Source organism: Clarias gariepinus, chromosome 4 (assembly GCF_024256425.1).
Source record: "Clarias gariepinus isolate MV-2021 ecotype Netherlands chromosome 4, CGAR_prim_01v2, whole genome shotgun sequence".
Classification (NCBI taxonomy): Eukaryota; Metazoa; Chordata; class Actinopteri; order Siluriformes; family Clariidae; genus Clarias; species Clarias gariepinus.
This window is the reverse complement of record NC_071103.1, coordinates 19,380,806-19,397,561: the sequence shown is the minus strand read 5'-3', so window position 1 is coordinate 19,397,561 and position 16,756 is coordinate 19,380,806. Positions and strand designations below refer to the sequence as shown.

The window sequence follows — 16,756 nt, the reverse complement described above, 5'->3', positions numbered from 1 at the left end:
AAGGGGTGGTGGAGGGGTTAAGTTAAATTTAAATAGTCAATCTAAGTAAAATCAACATGTCTCAAACCCACATTAGACATGAGAGGTTGACACACAGACACTCAGTTAGCATGACATGGTGAAAGAGGCCTGCATGCTGGCTTTAATCAGAATCTTAATGTGGGAGGAGAAAGTGTGACGAATGACTGAACTCATGAAAGGAAAGATAGAAAAAAGCATGATTCTGATGAAAGTAGGAAGGGGTTCAGATATGAACAGAATACTAATGGAGAAGGAGTTCTGGTGAAAGGGCTAATGAAAAGAACAAGATGACTCAAAACTCACCAGTTCAACAGGTACAGCTAGAAAAAAATTTCCATCCTTACAATAATGCTTCTGTTTTGTCTCTAAGTGAGAAATGATTTAATTTCAAACTGAATATTAAGCATACTGGCATAATCATTCAAGTGTAAATGTTTTGAGTGTGAGAGTGATTAATAATATGACCATAGCTGCTTTTCTTGTACCTGCAACTCACAATGTAAAGAGAAAAAACATGATGTGGCGGTGTGATGTGTTACCACACAAAGTTGATTAATTTCATGATTTATTTATTTTATATATTTATGTATATTATTGCTAATAACATTTTTTTTGTTATCAATTACATCTCAGCAGTCAGTCTTATATATATATATATATATATATATATATATATATATAGACTGACTGCTGAGGAGATGTAATTGATAAGAAAAAAACGTTATTAGCAATAATATAAATTTATAATAATATTATTATAATAGAATATTATAATAGAATATGCATCATACTAGTTTTCTTTACCTGAAGTGGTTATTGGTTTTCCTTACCAATAACTTATGTCACCGAATTTCAGTAATTCAGTTCGAAAAGTAAAACTCATATAGATTGATTACACACAAACTGATATATTTCGAGTGATTATTTCTTTTAATTTCGATAATTATGGCTTACAGCTAATTAAAACCCAAAATTCAATGTATCAGAAAATTACAATCTTATTTAAGACCAATACAAAAAATGAATTTTAACACAGAAATGTTGGACTACTGAAAAGTATGAACATGTACAGCACCCAATATTTGGTCGGGGCTCACTTTGCATGAATTGCTGCAGAAATGTGTCGTGGCTTGAAGGCAATCAGTTTGAGACACTGCTGAGGTGTTATGGAAGCCCAGGTTGCTCTCATAGCAGCCTTCAGTGCTTCTGGTTTCTGGTGTGTCTCATCTTCCTTTTCACAATACTCCGAGTCTGTTGGCCAATCAAGCACAGGGATACCAAGGTCCTTAAACCAGGTTTAAGTACTTTGGGCAGTGTGGGCAAGTCCTGCTGAAAAATGAAATGAGGATCTCCATAAAGGTAGTCAGCAGTGGGAAGTATAAAGTTCTCTACAATTGATGCAGTAACTCATGCAAAGAGACCAAACAAGTATTGATTGAGTAAGACATATCTCTGTCTGTATGTCTGTTCAGCCAGATTTTATCACAGTTTTAATCAAACTTTGACAGTACTTCAGTATTTGTCTGTGGCATAAATTAAATACAAAGATTTAGAAGAATTAAAGTTAGGAGCAATTATGTGCCAGGTAACAAACCATACAGCGAACTGTACATGCGTCAAACTGTGGGTACATCTTATATCGATTGCTTGACATACATCTTATATCGAACCTTTAGCAGATATCTGTCTAAAGTATAACCTGCACCATAAGTAAAATCAAAATATTGAATAAAAGTGATGTTATGAACATTTATGTGCCGTATTTATTAATCTACTTTAAAAAAAGCTTCTATTAAGCTACTTGCTCAATGTAAACAAACACCTGCACCAATAAATATGAATTAGAAAATCATATTTAGAAAATATGATATTAGAAAATGAATATTTTTACTGGGATTACCTAATATTTCCACAGCTGTAATACCAGCCTTGAAATAGTACAAGTGAATTTTAAAGAGCTAGAGTCATTTTAAGACGTGATCTTTATTCTATTTACTGTACAGAAAGACAGGCAGACATGTACGTGGGTTTCAACCTGAAATAATGATATCACTGATCAGCTTATTTTTTAGCTTTAACCTCTAACTATTAAAAAAACAAAAATCCTGTCAATGACAGGTACTTATCCTAGTTCATCTTATACTAGCTGATATCAAAATGTTTCCAGAATAGTGATGTAACACACCAACAGATGGCAGCACAAAGCTGCATTCACAGTTACAGGGAGCACCGATCTTCATAAGTCAGTGTGCCAAAAGACTTCATCCTGTGTACATCAGGAGCTGTGCAACTAGTGCTATTTTGACCCCACGTGTTACCACATCTGCTATTTTATCATGGACAGCAAGTTAGAACAAAGGGCAAACGTGACAGGTTTTGACAAGTTTACGGCAATTGTTGGAGCGTATTAAGTGGCACGTGCTCTTCAAGAGCGGAAGGACATTATTGGAAGACCTTCAACGAGCTCAACCCCTAGAAATGTTGAGCCCATTGTGCATGATGATTATTGAAAAACAATTTACACAATTTACAGTCCAGGCAATCCTCACGTGTGATTTGAACACGTCGCTCAGTGTGCTGTGTTGCAGCCAAGAACTCCTTCAGCATGCCGTGGATAACCCGTCCTTCATTACCGGTGACTTGGGTGTAAGGAGCACAGCTCACCCAAGTACATGCTTTTCGTCTTCTTTGACATTCGCACCATTGTACATTGAGAATTTGTCCCCAGGAGACCATCAATAGCGAATTCTACTGCCTGGTTTTAAGGCGTCTGAGCGAGGATGTACAGTGAAAAAACTGAGCTTTAAACAGAGCTAATCCTGAAATGTTTTGATACCATTTTATAGAACTAAATATTCAATCATTTCTAATTCTTGTCCAGGAACTTCTCCAACTCTCCCAAGAACAGGTTCAGTCTGAGAAATCACAGTCATTTATCAGGAAACTATGGTTTGGGCTCCTGTTTTGTATTGCTGCCTGTTTGATTGGTACAATCTTAGGGCTGGGGTATTACTTCCTACACCAAAACACTCAAGGTAACAAGATTATACAACAAAATCTAATTAAATATCTTTTGTGAGTGTTTTTTCTTTCCCATCTATGTTTTTTCATGTGGCCTTACATTTCTTTCTCTCTCTAGACCCTTTTCCTTGTCTATCTCCAGCATGCATAAACCTAGCAGAACGCTTCTCTGCAGTTATGGATCCTTTTTCGCAACCTTGTGATTACTTCATGTTTAGTTGTAAAGCAGAAATGTCACCTAGGAGCAGAGGGAGACACAGAGACATGACCATCTCCTATAATGCCACCAGCAGAGATGGGATGAAGATGAACAGACGGTCAGACGATGAAAGACAAAGAGATAAACGATTACCTGACAGACAGGCAGCTTTGTTTCAAGCAATAAAAAATATTTTGGGTACGATGGACTACAATATATCTTTTAATCACTGTACAGGATGAGTGAGAATTTGCTCTGTAATAGAGCCGAATGTATATGAATGATGAAAATTTTTTTCATTTATTAATTACTTGAATAGTATTCAGCAATTTTTAACATGTAGCATTTTTTTTCTCAGCAGTCTTAGACTTCTAATATACACTAAACATATAATGTTGTAGTGAGACAAACACTTCTCAGGAATATAAATGCAATGGTAATATTGGGCTTAGATTTCTTTAAACTGGCAGAATATATATATATATATATATATATATATATATATATATATATATATATATATATATATACAGCCACTTTCAGTTTTGGTGAAAGTCTCTTAACTTTGTAATATGAAGCTGGTAGTTTCTCAGTGTCAACATAATTCTTTTTTTTTTTTCTGACCAACCCCCAGTACAATGGATAAGTTGAAGTCTCAGTGTAGATCGGAGAAAGAGAATGGTAGATTTGTACAAGTCAGCAATGTCTCTTGGCATCATTTCTAAACAAATGCATGGAAGGAAAATTTTTATTCACCAGGTGGTGAGGTATTGAACCCAAAAACTACTCTATCAGCTTTTAAGCATGGTGGTCCTAGCATTATGCTTTGGGGCTGTTTTAATGCCAGAATAGTAAAGAAGGAGAACTACTTCTGTACTCTTCAGCATAACTCTAAATCATCAGTCAGTTGGTTGAAACTTGGATAAAATTAAGTGTTGAAATAGAACAGTGACCAAAAACACATTGAATATGACGATTCTTGACAGGAAACCAACAAAATTAATTGAAAACTGCTAACTCTCCCAAGAATATTAACTTCAAACAGAAATAATAAATATCCGAACAGAATTCTGCCAGAAGCTTGTTGATGGCTAATGCATGTTCTAAAGGTGAAACTTGCTAAGGGTCATTTGACCAAATATTAGGTATGCTGTATGTATAGTTCTGACCCTTCTGAATTCACACATATACAACAAATTCTTTATGAAAGATGCATGCTGTCTGATTATTCTGAGCCATAACAATACCAGTTCAAAAATGTGCTACAAGGCCAATATTGTCATGACATTTATGATGAGTCTGTGTAAAAGTCTGACTAAGTAAAGAATATATGCAAACAATGAACTGGAAATGTACATGATGTATTTAAAAACTTATATTTAAATCTTTGGTTCTGTGATTTCTGCATGATTAGAGTCTCCCAAAATGAACGTTATCAGTGCAGTACAGAAAGCGCAGACATTCTATAACACCTGCATGAGGCCAAACACTACACTGAATGAGAGCATAGATCACGCTCAAATGCTAATCCAACAGGTAAAGATGCAAATTCTCTCTCTCATACACATATAGCCACAATATAATTTTTTTATTATTTAATATGATTACTAAGGTCTTTTAGTATTACATTTCTTCGAATTACCTACCAACTTTTAACACCACTTAATAAGTGAAGAAGGAAATAATTTACTGGTTTAGAGAATATAGAAATTCATGTCGAGTTGGATGACTTGTTCGATAGATTGTAGCTCTTGAATCTCAGAGCATTTAAGCCATTATTTGTTTTGCTGTTTTTTTATATATATTATATGCTATATATATTAACATATATAGGGCTCAGGATTGTGCAGTATTGAGTGACATGTCTGAACTGAATTTTAATTCATTTTAACCAAATTCCTCAAAACATGACCGAGCAAAAAATTTGCACAGATACTCGAGATGTTTTTACAGATCTATGTTTTTATGCTTGTTTTTGGTTGTCTTTATGACCAATAAATAAATACATAAAGAATAATAATAATAGTAATAATAGTAATAATATGCTTATTTTGAGATTTCAAAATTTTTGCAATGTAATTTCTATATTCTGGTAGTTGTAAAATGTACCCTTTATAAAAAAAATTAATGATAACTTTTGTTCTACTTGACATATCTAAAAAACCCAAATAAACAGTTTAAAGTCTGAAGCCTCCCCGTTAACACTTCTATGTGAGCTCATATTTTTTTAATTGCCATTGACCTATGCTGTGTAATAAACCATCTGTGTTTGTGTGTAGCTGGGTGGCTGGCCTGTACATGGGAACTGGATTCAGCCTGACTTGAACTCCACTTTAGCCATGTTGATGTCACAATACAACACCTATCCTTTCTTTAATGTGTATGTGGGACCTGACCGCAGTGGGAGCAAGAACTACATACAGGTATATTTACGCAGTTAAAAAGCCTAAAAAAAAAAGCTAAACTACTTTTTGTCATAAATTCTAAACTTGAAAAACCTTGCATATATAAACCTTTGTTTTGTTTTTGTAAATTGGATACCCTTAACTATTTAACTGAAACATATACTACTATTATACTACTTCAAATATACAGAGGTATATGTCAGGTCATATTGCTATGATTAGTGTCCAAAAAGCATGTTAATTTCTTTTGCTGAAAACACATTTCCACAGATTGATCAACCAGACTTTCACTTCCCTACTGATTGGAACAACAACACAAACAAATCCAAATTTAACAAACAGGTACAACTGGACGTAATTTCAATTTTAACAAAGAAAAATAATGAAGTCTCACAGTGTAAAATAACTGATGTAATCTTTGTAAGTATAAAATGAACTTATATAGAATACTGATAGGTATTTTCATTTGGGTATCTTCCTTACTTTTCAGGCTCTGCGTCCATTCTTTGTATCCTGTAAGGAGCTTTTGTCTTTGTTAAATATTTCCTCCAGCATCCAGCACTGTGGTTTATATTTGTCACTGATCTCAAACCTAGTTACTATGACTGCACCCCTTTCTTACCGATTCCACCAGAACCACCTATACAATCGAATCACGATCCAGGAGTTACAGGTATGTGTTTGCTATCACTCAATAGGTTATAGGTCATAGGTTACTACAGTATGTGCCAGGGAAATAGTAAGATGTGCAGGTATGTTTATGTGTTTATGTGTGTGTTTGGGCACCCATTCACTCAGAAAAGTTCTATCCCTTTTTCTCCTGTAGGAACTTGCCCCCACGTTTGATTGGCTCAGCTGCCTCCAGGCTCTCTTTCATCCTGTTTCTGTCAAAAAGTCAGATTTTGTGTTATTACACAATCAGCCTTATATCATCTACATGTCACAGACACTTAGCAGTTGGAGACGTCGTCATGAAAATATGGGCAGGTAGGTCATATTATATTTTAGACGTATATCAGTTAATTTAATATTTAGCATTAAGTTCCACCTCAGCATTAATAACTGTACTGTTCTGATGTGTGTGTGTGTGTGTGTGTGTGTGTGTGTGTGTGTGTGTGTGTGTGTTTTTGCAGTTCACCTCTCCATTTGTACATGATCATGTATCTTCTGCAAACACTCATGCCTGCTCTGCACCCCAGATTTATACATATAATGAAAAACGTCTCTGCAGCAACAGACAATGAAAATGAAGTGTGTATTAAATTGAATTTCATAATTTGTAATATTTTCTAATGTTGTTAAATTAACTGGATTGTAAGAGTTTTTTTGTGCCACTTAAGGATGTGCCACATTGGAGACAATGTGTACTGCAGACGGTGAAAGGTTTTGACACTCAGATCAGCCATTTAATCAACGACCGTCATGCTGGTGAAAAGGTATGAATAATAATTTATGGATAATTGACAAACAGATGGATAAAATTATGAATGGATGAGTAGAACTAATTACAGAAAGAGGTTTGGACCAATTAACGTAATGCTGGGCAAATGGATATACCTATAGTATATGGTCAATATTTAACATAATAACTGTATATTAAGAAGGATAAATGGACAGAATGGTGGATGGATGGATGGATGGATGGATGGATGGATAGTTGGATGGATTGCTTAATAGATGGTTGGATGGTTGGATAAAAAGATGAATGCAAGAATAGGTGAATGGATGGATTAATTGGTGATTGCTTAATATTCTAGTCATTACACACATTTGTAGAATGGGCTACACTGTGTCTCACAAGGTTAACACCATTGCATAAGCTTTTATACCACATTAGAGTTGCAAGAATTATGAGAATTTCAAGGCTTATGGGAAGGTGACTTTTAAAGGTGCTGTGTAAATTGTCTTTACATGAAGTATTTATTTTAGTCAACATGTTTAATATTTATTACATATTTATAAAATGTTTAATGTCAATTAAATGGAGATGCTGAAAGTGTTAGCAAATAGTATTTTGTAACAGTGTTATATAAATGTAAATTTATATAAATGCTTTCCAACATTTATATGTCATAATAATTATGAATATGTTATAACAACCAAATATAGGTTCCTTTTAATAAATTGTTACATTTATTACAACATTTATAAAGATTTACCATTATTCCTTTAATTCATTTTCACTTGCTAGGCTGAAGAGCTAATCAGTGACATTTACTACTCCCTCAAGACCAAAATAGCCACCCTAAACTGGCAGAACAATGACACGCGGCATTTACTACTGAATAAGGTAAAAGGTAATAAGCTCCTTTGAGATCCTGAGGTAAATGCAGCCGCAGGTGTGACACAGTTAATGTTTCCCTTTTAGGTTGATTCTCTCACACCAAGACTGTCAACTAACAATGAATTCTTCAGTCAGCTGGAACTGGATAAGCATTTTGCAGAGGTATCAATGAATAAATATAAATATTTGCATTGGAAATGTCCTACTATTGTAAAGGAATATATTAATACATACTTTTGTATACAGCATATTGTTCATATACTTGTACCTCTGTCTTGCACTAGGTGATTATAAGTGAGAAGAGCTATTTCTCCAACTACCTACAGATGCTTGTTCTTCAGCAGAGGGTGAAGAGTAGATTGCTCACTCACACTCCACAGCATGATGTGTGGGTGCCTGGGCCCTTTCTACACTTTATTATATGATTATCGCTGTCATAATTGTAATACATAACCTATAGTTGTATTTTGAGATTTGGACCTCGTTTTATTTTCATTGTAATTTGTTAAGCATGTTAATGTTGTTCTGTGATCAGCTTATTTTCACTTATTTATTTGTTTTTGTGTTTTAGTTTGTCCACCCATCCATTTCTCTCTGGTAATGACACCATTATCCCAGTTGGAATGTTTGTGTCACCACAGTTTAATTCCTCCTATCCCAGGTATTTACAACATTGTTACGCAAAGAAATCCAATACATTCTATGTATTCATTCTATCAATAAATGAAGAAATTATAATGGAAATTAAATAAATAGAAATTATAAATAATAATGATAACAACAACAACAACAAAAACAACAACAATAATAATAATATTAACAATATATTTTATGGACAGAGAAAGATGCATGTACCAAGTACCATTCTTTCCTAATACTTTGTCTATGCATTAATATTAGTCCCAGGCCTATCAAGTACTTTATTTTAGAAAATGAAAATGTGTCTTTTGAATAGAATATACATAACGTTACTCATTATTAATTTATTGTTTATACCATTAAAGAAGGCTATATCTTACACATATTTACCGCTGTGTAATAAGTGCAACATAAACACTGTTATCCAGAGTGATACAGATAAGAGTACATGTTTCTCTTTTTCTAGAGCTGTCAACTATGCAATGTTGGGAACCTCACTTGCAAAAGCCCTCCTGCATCTGCTGTTGCCTGATAGTATGTCACCCTGTTATATAGCTATATGCATGTTTGAGTTTGTTAGTGTGTGTGCAGGTTTATGTATAGCAGGTCAATGCCATGATAACATTTGTCTCTTTTCTAGTCCTATCTCAATCAGAGAGTGCAGTGCTGGAGAGTGAGTGTGTGTGGTCACACTATCTCACAGCACAAGGAGGACCTTCCTCTCTCACTCCACTCCAGCAGCAGGAGGTGTGGGTGCAATACTCAGCCCTTCAGGTGGCACTGATGGTACTGTATTTTCAGTTGTAAAACTTTGTCTGTGCTGCGATTCTTCTTATTTCTTTTACTGCACAGCTATATGTTTTGGCTAAACAAAATCAGAAACTTTCAGAATGACTTTGCTTTAAATATCGTTTTTCCTTCCTGAGCTTTATCACTACATATTTTAGCATAGATACACTGCATATACAATTTAATGTTCATATACATGAAATTAAAGTTTCAGGACAACATTTTTTGATTAATTCATTAATTTGAGATTTTAATCATCTAATCATTTAATCATCTTTATCTAATAAAATAATCCCTAATTTCTACAATAGAATTTTATTAATAATTATATTGAATTTTTTGTTTATTTTTTATCATTTTGTTTTCTCTTAGGCATATAATAACAGTTTGCAGAGGCATTCAGATAAAATGTCTGTATCAGGACTCTCTCACATTCATCTGTTTCTTGCCTCCTTCACATTGGTAAGCTTCTGGAACATGTAAAAAATGTACACAAAAAACACAATAAAAAATTTATTAACACACTGGCCTGTATATAATAATTACCCAAATGGCACAAAAAAGAAGTAACTCATATGTTGCAATTTTTTAATAGGTAAGCTGTGACCCTGAGCCATATTCAGCACCCATGCCATTTGAACCCTCGTTCCTGGTGACCGTACTCTGTGTCAACTCTGTGCACTGTTCCAAACCACTGACCTGTGTGCATAACAGATCTGAGAGACATCTTCCTGGACTGTGTTAGCCTGGATCTGCTGAGGATCATTATTCATAGCTGGGCAATAAAGTGGACACTAAAACAGTATGCTGCTTAGAAAATTGGGTAAAAGGGCATCAGTGAAGTCAATGACAGTTACAGCAAACAAATATTTCACAAATTCAGTGTTTACTTATTATTATAGATAAGAAGCTTTAATAGTCGCAGGTTTTACAATCAGTATTAGTACGAGGTGATATCAAAAAGTTTCAAGACTAATTTTGTAACATGCCAACAGATTGCGGCACAAGGCTGCACGCACAGTCACAGAGAACACCGATCTTCATAAGTCAGTGTACCAAAATACATTGTCCTGTTTACATCAGGAGCTGTGCAATTGTCATTTTGTTACGGACATGAATTTAGCAAAAACAGTGAGCGTGCCATTTAAGGTATTTTGAGTGGTGCGTGCTTCAAGAACAGAAGAACATCACTGAAAACGGTGAGAAATCAGGAAGTCCTTTAATCCCCGCAAATGTCAAAACAATTTGGCAACTTGTGCATGATGATCGTTGGAGTACAATCTACAACATTGCTGCCATTGTTGGTGTCATACCGAATACTTCAAGCAATCCTCATGTGTGATTTGAACATGCACCGTGTTGCTGCCAAGTTTGTTCCCAGGCTGCTGACCCAGATAAAACATCAGGTCAAAGGCTGCCAAGACCTCTGTCAGCATGCCAGAGATGACCCATTCTATATGTCGTGGATCAGTGCTGGTAACGTAACTGGTTTATGGGTACGAACTTGAGGCAAAGCAACAGATTTCACAGTGAAAAAGCCAATTATCACGATAACCGATAAAGGCAAGGCAGGTCCACAGCTTAACCAAGTGCATGCTTATCCTCTTTTTCGACTTTCATGGCACATAGGTGAAAAACAGCTTGTAAACAGAGATAATCAGAAAACTTTTTCATACCACCTCATATCAGAATTATCTATCTCTGTCCCACATAACACAGATTATGTCTTTTTTGTGCATGTTTTCTCTGATTGTGTAGGTTTCCTTAGGGCTCTCTGTCTTTTTATTTTTATTATTATTATTATTATTATTTGACGTCCCAAAACAATGGATGTAAATGTGTGTACATATGTGTGAATGGAGCCCTGTAATGACCTAGCATTCAATTCAGGGACCACCGATTAACGTGTGCGTGTGTTATTAACTCTTGTCTTTGACATTATGATTATAATTAGATATGTTTTTTTTTTAATCCAGTCTGTGTTTATAAACGAAGAAATGTACAATTATATGAATTTGAGGTGTTAATGGTGCTTTTATTCTAACACCAAAGCCCTTCCAGTGGTGTTTTGAAGAAGCACGGCAGCAAGGCGCTTATGCTATGACGCAGAATTCCTGCGACACGCCTTCGCCTCAGAGTAAAATGGCAGCTCACAAGAGTGAGAAGCGTGGTCTCGAGCACTTAGACGAATATGAACCAAAAAGAGCGAGACAACCACGAAATATGCACGACAAAATGATGGAGACCCGACTAGTTGTCATTTTGGAAGGAGCGACGTTAGAGACTGTAAAGGTGAGCACAAAACACCAGAAGGATGTTACGAAGGCTAAGAAATGTTAGCGGGGTGACTTAGCTCAGTTCCAGGCGTGCTTTTAGTCACAAGGTGTATTAACGCCTGTTTACATATTAGTATAAGAATTTTTTTTGTTTGTTTCTCAGGATGGTTCTAGCAGTTGTAATAAACGACTGCTTCACTTAAATTTTCGAAGATATGTTCACAGACTGTTCTGGAAACATTTGTTGTTGGTTTCTGGAGCATTCCCAGAACGCTTTATTATTGTCAGGATTCTTTTCTTTACCGTAATACACTGCTTGGCCAAAAAAAGGGCCAAATTAATGGGCTGCATCAAACACCGAATACAATGATGGAGATTTAAAATTACTGAAATTGTTTAAAACATCTAAAGCCTGCCTTGAACATTTAAATGAATAGAGATCACCTAAATGCTTAAAAAGTTGAAAGTAAGAGCATTTTCACATGTATAATGTGATCAGACCTCAGAGGATGTCTAAGCAGCTCTGTTTCTATAAGAAAACCATTTGTTAGTGAGGCAAATAAGGGAAAAATAAATAAATTTGCTCCTTAAATAGCATAAAGATGGAACAAATGAAGTTTATGTGGTCTGATGAGTTTAGATGGACCATATTCAGAGCAGTGGAGGCATAAGGGTAAGAAGGGATGTGCGTAAAGCTATTCACATAGTGGCCACTGTACGAGTGTTATGATCTGGGGTTCTTTCACTTGGTCAAGTCTACAAGGCAACATTAAGTCTGCAGATGACCTGAAGGTACTGAATGGCCACGGGCTTATTACCTGAACGGACTTATTTCCTCCCTGATGGCACAAGCATACTCCAGAATTTAAATTGTTAAAGTTTGGTTCTTGGAGCTTGAAAAATAATTTTTACTCGTTTTGTCACAATTTGTCACTACACTGGGCACCGCAATCAAAACTAAAGGCGGTCAATGAAATCTTGTGGGGTGCCACCTTTTTTGGGGGCTGGCAGTGTACTTTTCATTGATGATATGATTTCAAGAATGTTCCTATATTTACTATCCAAATTTATTTAATGTAGGCATTATGGTTGCATCTAATAAAAGGATAGCGTTTCCATAATAATAACAATAAAAAATGTTTGGAATACCATTGTGCTGGTTTTAATACCAAAATCCTGACTGTTACAAAATGACATTAAAAAGGTGATTTCATTCATTTTGTGCTGTTTCAGGTTGGAAAGACATTCGAGCTGCTGAACTGCGACCAACACAAGAATATTATCATAAAGAGTGGAAGGGACCCTGGCAATGTTCGCCCAGACATCACTCATCAGGTAACAATAGAGCCACTCAATAGTACGTCAGTATTCAACAATACTGTATACTGCAGAGTAATTAAAATTGCTGTGTTGGTGTCCTTGAAAATACATTGTTTGCTCTTATAGAGTCTGCTTATGTTGATGGACAGCCCACTGAACAGAGCAGGACTGCTGCAGGTGTACATACATACTGAGAAGAATGCTCTGATTGAGATAAATCCACAGACACGAATTCCCCGCACCTTCCCTCGCTTTTGTGGACTCATGGGTAAATTACTCTTTTACAAAATTAGGGTAAAACTGTATTTATTTGTGTACAACTGTTTTTAGAAAGATAAGAATTGATCCATTTAGTTAGCACTTGCACATGCATCTGATCTCATTTCTGAATGATGGCAATTCACTTGCATTTATTTCCCTGCATTCAGATCACACTGCAGTGACGTGTTAACTTATATACTTGACAATTATCCTAGGTGCTATATCAGTCACACTTATTGGTCACAGCATAAAACAGAACACTGTTCACCAATCAGGACAGAGAACTGAGGAAAAGTCAACACCAAATAATTGGACAAATAATGTTAAGAGGATGTTTGCCAATTTATCTATCAGCTCAGAATTATGAAAGAAAACACTTAAATTATTGACATACTCTTCATGAATTCCTGACTATGTGCATATGATGTGTAATGCACTATATATTTTTTGTGGTTAAATAATTGCACAGGTCCATATTCCATTTTCAATTTTTTATCAATTAACTGTGTAGCTCTAGTCACTAATTGTACAGCATTGTTTTAAACTATTTCTGTATCTGAATTTTTTTTTTTTTTTTAGGATTATGTAATAATGAAGTTTGTTTATTGCCATGGAGTGATTCACACTAACAGCGAGTCCCTGCTTAGTGTTCTCGTATTTTTACTCTCAGTGCAGCTCCTGCATAAGCTGAGTGTGAGAGCAGCTGATGGGCCGCAGCGCTTGCTGAGGATGATTAAAAACCCAGTTTCAGACCACTTACCTGCAGGATGCCCACGCTACGCCATGTCCTTCAAAGCAGGAGATTCAGTCTGTCCCAGAACCCTGGTCCCTAAGGATGGTCCTGCTGTGGTTGTTATTGGAGCATTTGCACATGGAGCGGTGGGTTTGTCAGCACTCCTGCTAGACCAGTGCTTCTCAGACCAGTATTTATAGACTTTCTCTGCACACTAACTGTGAAATTTGTCACACGGAATGCGAATACTCTGTACGTAATCAGAACTAGCTGTATTGCTGACTGGAGCTAACAGTATGGCTAGGTCTGGTAAAAGAAAGGAAAGAGTTAAATTTAAAATAAATACACTTTGAAATGAGGAACAAACTTTACAGTTAATGTGCCGAGAAGAAAAATATTTCTGGCTTGCCTCGGGTTTAAAAATTTAGAGTTTATATTTGCCTCTTCGATTTATGTTTATAGCATTTGCCTGACTCCATTATCCAAAGCAACTTACACATGTGGTGTGTGTGATTTTTACATATATGGTCATAAGGCTTCATATAGGCTTCCCTTACATATTAGCAATTTTGGCTTCATGAATCCGTGTCTAATCAGTCTGAGAGATTTCTATCGACCCAGTATCGCCTGCCTTCTGGTTTACTGTGTCCTTTGGGTTATAAGATTAGTGACTTGTTCTTTATACCTTTCTTCCAGGTAAATGTGGATTATACAGAGAAGACGATTTCCATCAGTAACTATCCTCTGTCTGCAGCTCTCACATGTTCCAAAGTGTGCTCTGCATTTGAGGAGGTCTGGGGGGTGTTGTGATGAACAAACAGGTGTTGGACTTTGGGTGAAACTAGGAATTCATCTGTGTGTGGACAAATGTAGCCCTTTTCACTTCTGTTTAAGTGAAACTGGACAGTTCTCTATTGTGGTCACTTCAGTGGGCAGTTCACTGATTAAACTCCACACTTCTGTAGTTCTCTGCATTTGGTGGCGATCACGGAGACATATTTTGTACCTTTACATGAGCTTTCAAATATAATCTTTCAAACAATTCCATGTTAACACAATCTGAAATATTGTCTGAGTCAATAAAACTAAGTTTTATTATTTCTAAAATGCAACAGTTGTCGATTTTTGTGTAAAAAAAGGCTAAATGTGGAACCATAAGGACCACTGGAACTTTGTAGCCAGAGGGGCTAAGGTTTTAATTAATGTACAAATGTGTGAATTAGTGATGTTTTTCTGACATTAAATATACGGTAGCTCACAACCAACCACGTGATTTAAAAAAATATAAATAAATATGTTATATGTTATGTATAGTTATCCTGATGCAGTACTTTGTGTTTTGGACACTGGACCGATTTAAACATAACGAACATACTGCAGGCAATTTAATTAGCAACTTTGACAGACTTTGTTGTGTAGAAGTAGTCCAAATGGAGTCGGATGTCACTGTCTCCTATTATGCAGCTATAATCAAATACTCCAGAATTAATTACTTTGCCTCTTGTGGTGAGATTTATTTTTGTTAATTAATTAATTTTCTTTTGGCAACTTTCCTTGTTTTTCTCTGATTCTCCGCAGTGTGACTGAGCTGTTGGCTTATCTTCCTTAACAGACTTTTGGCTGTCTTACAGTTTTAGTAACTTTTGGCAGCTCTTGTCCTACTTTACCATCTCCTTCTGCATGAGCTTTTTTCTGTCTTCTTTCCTTTTCTCTCTTCCTTTTCCATCTTCCTGAACATGAAACATAATATGTAGAGCGAGCTAAACTGACAGCTTCATGCACTAATGCAGAATTCTGAATTCAGACTGTCTGTTATATTTACTTTCATATTAATCTTGAAGGATCCCAAGTCACGTAGTTTTGGTCTCTCTTCTAACCAGGCTTCTCATTGCATACTTCACTCTTACATTATGCTTGAACACATTGTATTCTCAAGCCTGCAGGGCCTGTTAGAGTGTCAGTGTGGTCAATTCATCTGTAAGTGCACTGTGAAATCAGTCAGAATGAGTTATGTAATGGGGACACCTCTTGGTTTCCTGTTGTAAATTTGAACCTATACAGTATTGCAGTATGTTACTTAATCAAGTAATGCACAGTCTAACACTGCCTGACAAAAAAAAAAAATATATATATATATATATATATATATATATATATATATATATATATATATATACATTTAATCACTGTTTTCGTTGTTGATGGCACACAATGTGGTGGCGTGTTCATGTGTGAAAATTAGTCCTCATGCCCACAGAACCACTTTTTTACAGTTTGAGTCCTGGACTATGCCTGTAAAATATATATATATAAAAAAAAAAAAAAAAAAAAAAAAAAAAAATATATATATATATATATATATATATATATATATATATATATATAAGCATTTCGTAAACCTGTCACTACTGCTGTGAAAATTTTACCCTATGGAAATTAAATATTGAATATTTATTGAAACAAAAACTTACCATTAAAAACATATGGTATTGAAACGTGTATAACTTGTAAATAATTAATTGATTAATAATAATTATTAAAGATTGTACAGAAGTTTATTTTTTACAGATTACTAGCCCGTATACTATTAAGGATTTCCTGATTAAATTAAAATGTATTTTTTTTTTTTGTCCTTTCTATATGATGTCATCCTTGATAATAAATATATAAATTCTTTTTCATGCTCCAGCGAGACGCAATGACTTATGGGAAATTTTTCATTCCCTTTTCTGGTGAAACGAACACCTGTTGTTCACTCTTTCCCTGCATCGTTCACAGTCCCTTTCAACCTGGACATTCTTGCTCCCT

At 35.3% G+C, this 16,756-nt stretch overlaps 2 protein-coding genes across 2 annotated transcripts; both read left to right on the top strand.

Moving 5' to 3' along the window:
• The first annotated feature begins 137 nt into the window (after positions 1–137).
• kel (Kell metallo-endopeptidase (Kell blood group)) lies at positions 138–10,103 on the top strand. Its single transcript, XM_053495398.1, has 18 exons — positions 138–335; positions 2,903–3,056; positions 3,161–3,439; positions 4,656–4,777; positions 5,521–5,664; positions 5,917–5,988; positions 6,137–6,319; positions 6,473–6,633; positions 6,780–6,897; positions 6,987–7,082; positions 7,838–7,936; positions 8,015–8,092; positions 8,215–8,318; positions 8,502–8,591; positions 9,036–9,103; positions 9,210–9,355; positions 9,731–9,820; positions 9,954–10,103. Exons 1-18 carry the CDS (start codon positions 309–311, stop codon positions 10,101–10,103), a joined length of 2,181 nt encoding a protein of 726 aa, XP_053351373.1. The 5' UTR covers positions 138–308.
• emg1 (EMG1 N1-specific pseudouridine methyltransferase) lies at positions 10,034–15,794 on the top strand. The gene is made up of 6 exons (XM_053495399.1): positions 10,034–10,160; positions 11,411–11,650; positions 12,868–12,969; positions 13,081–13,222; positions 13,886–14,094; positions 14,645–15,794. The coding sequence occupies exons 2-6, from the start codon at positions 11,459–11,461 to the stop codon at positions 14,756–14,758; spliced, it is 759 nt and encodes a 252-aa protein (XP_053351374.1). The 5' UTR covers positions 10,034–10,160; positions 11,411–11,458; the 3' UTR covers positions 14,759–15,794.
• The last annotated feature ends 962 nt before the right edge of the window (positions 15,795–16,756 follow it).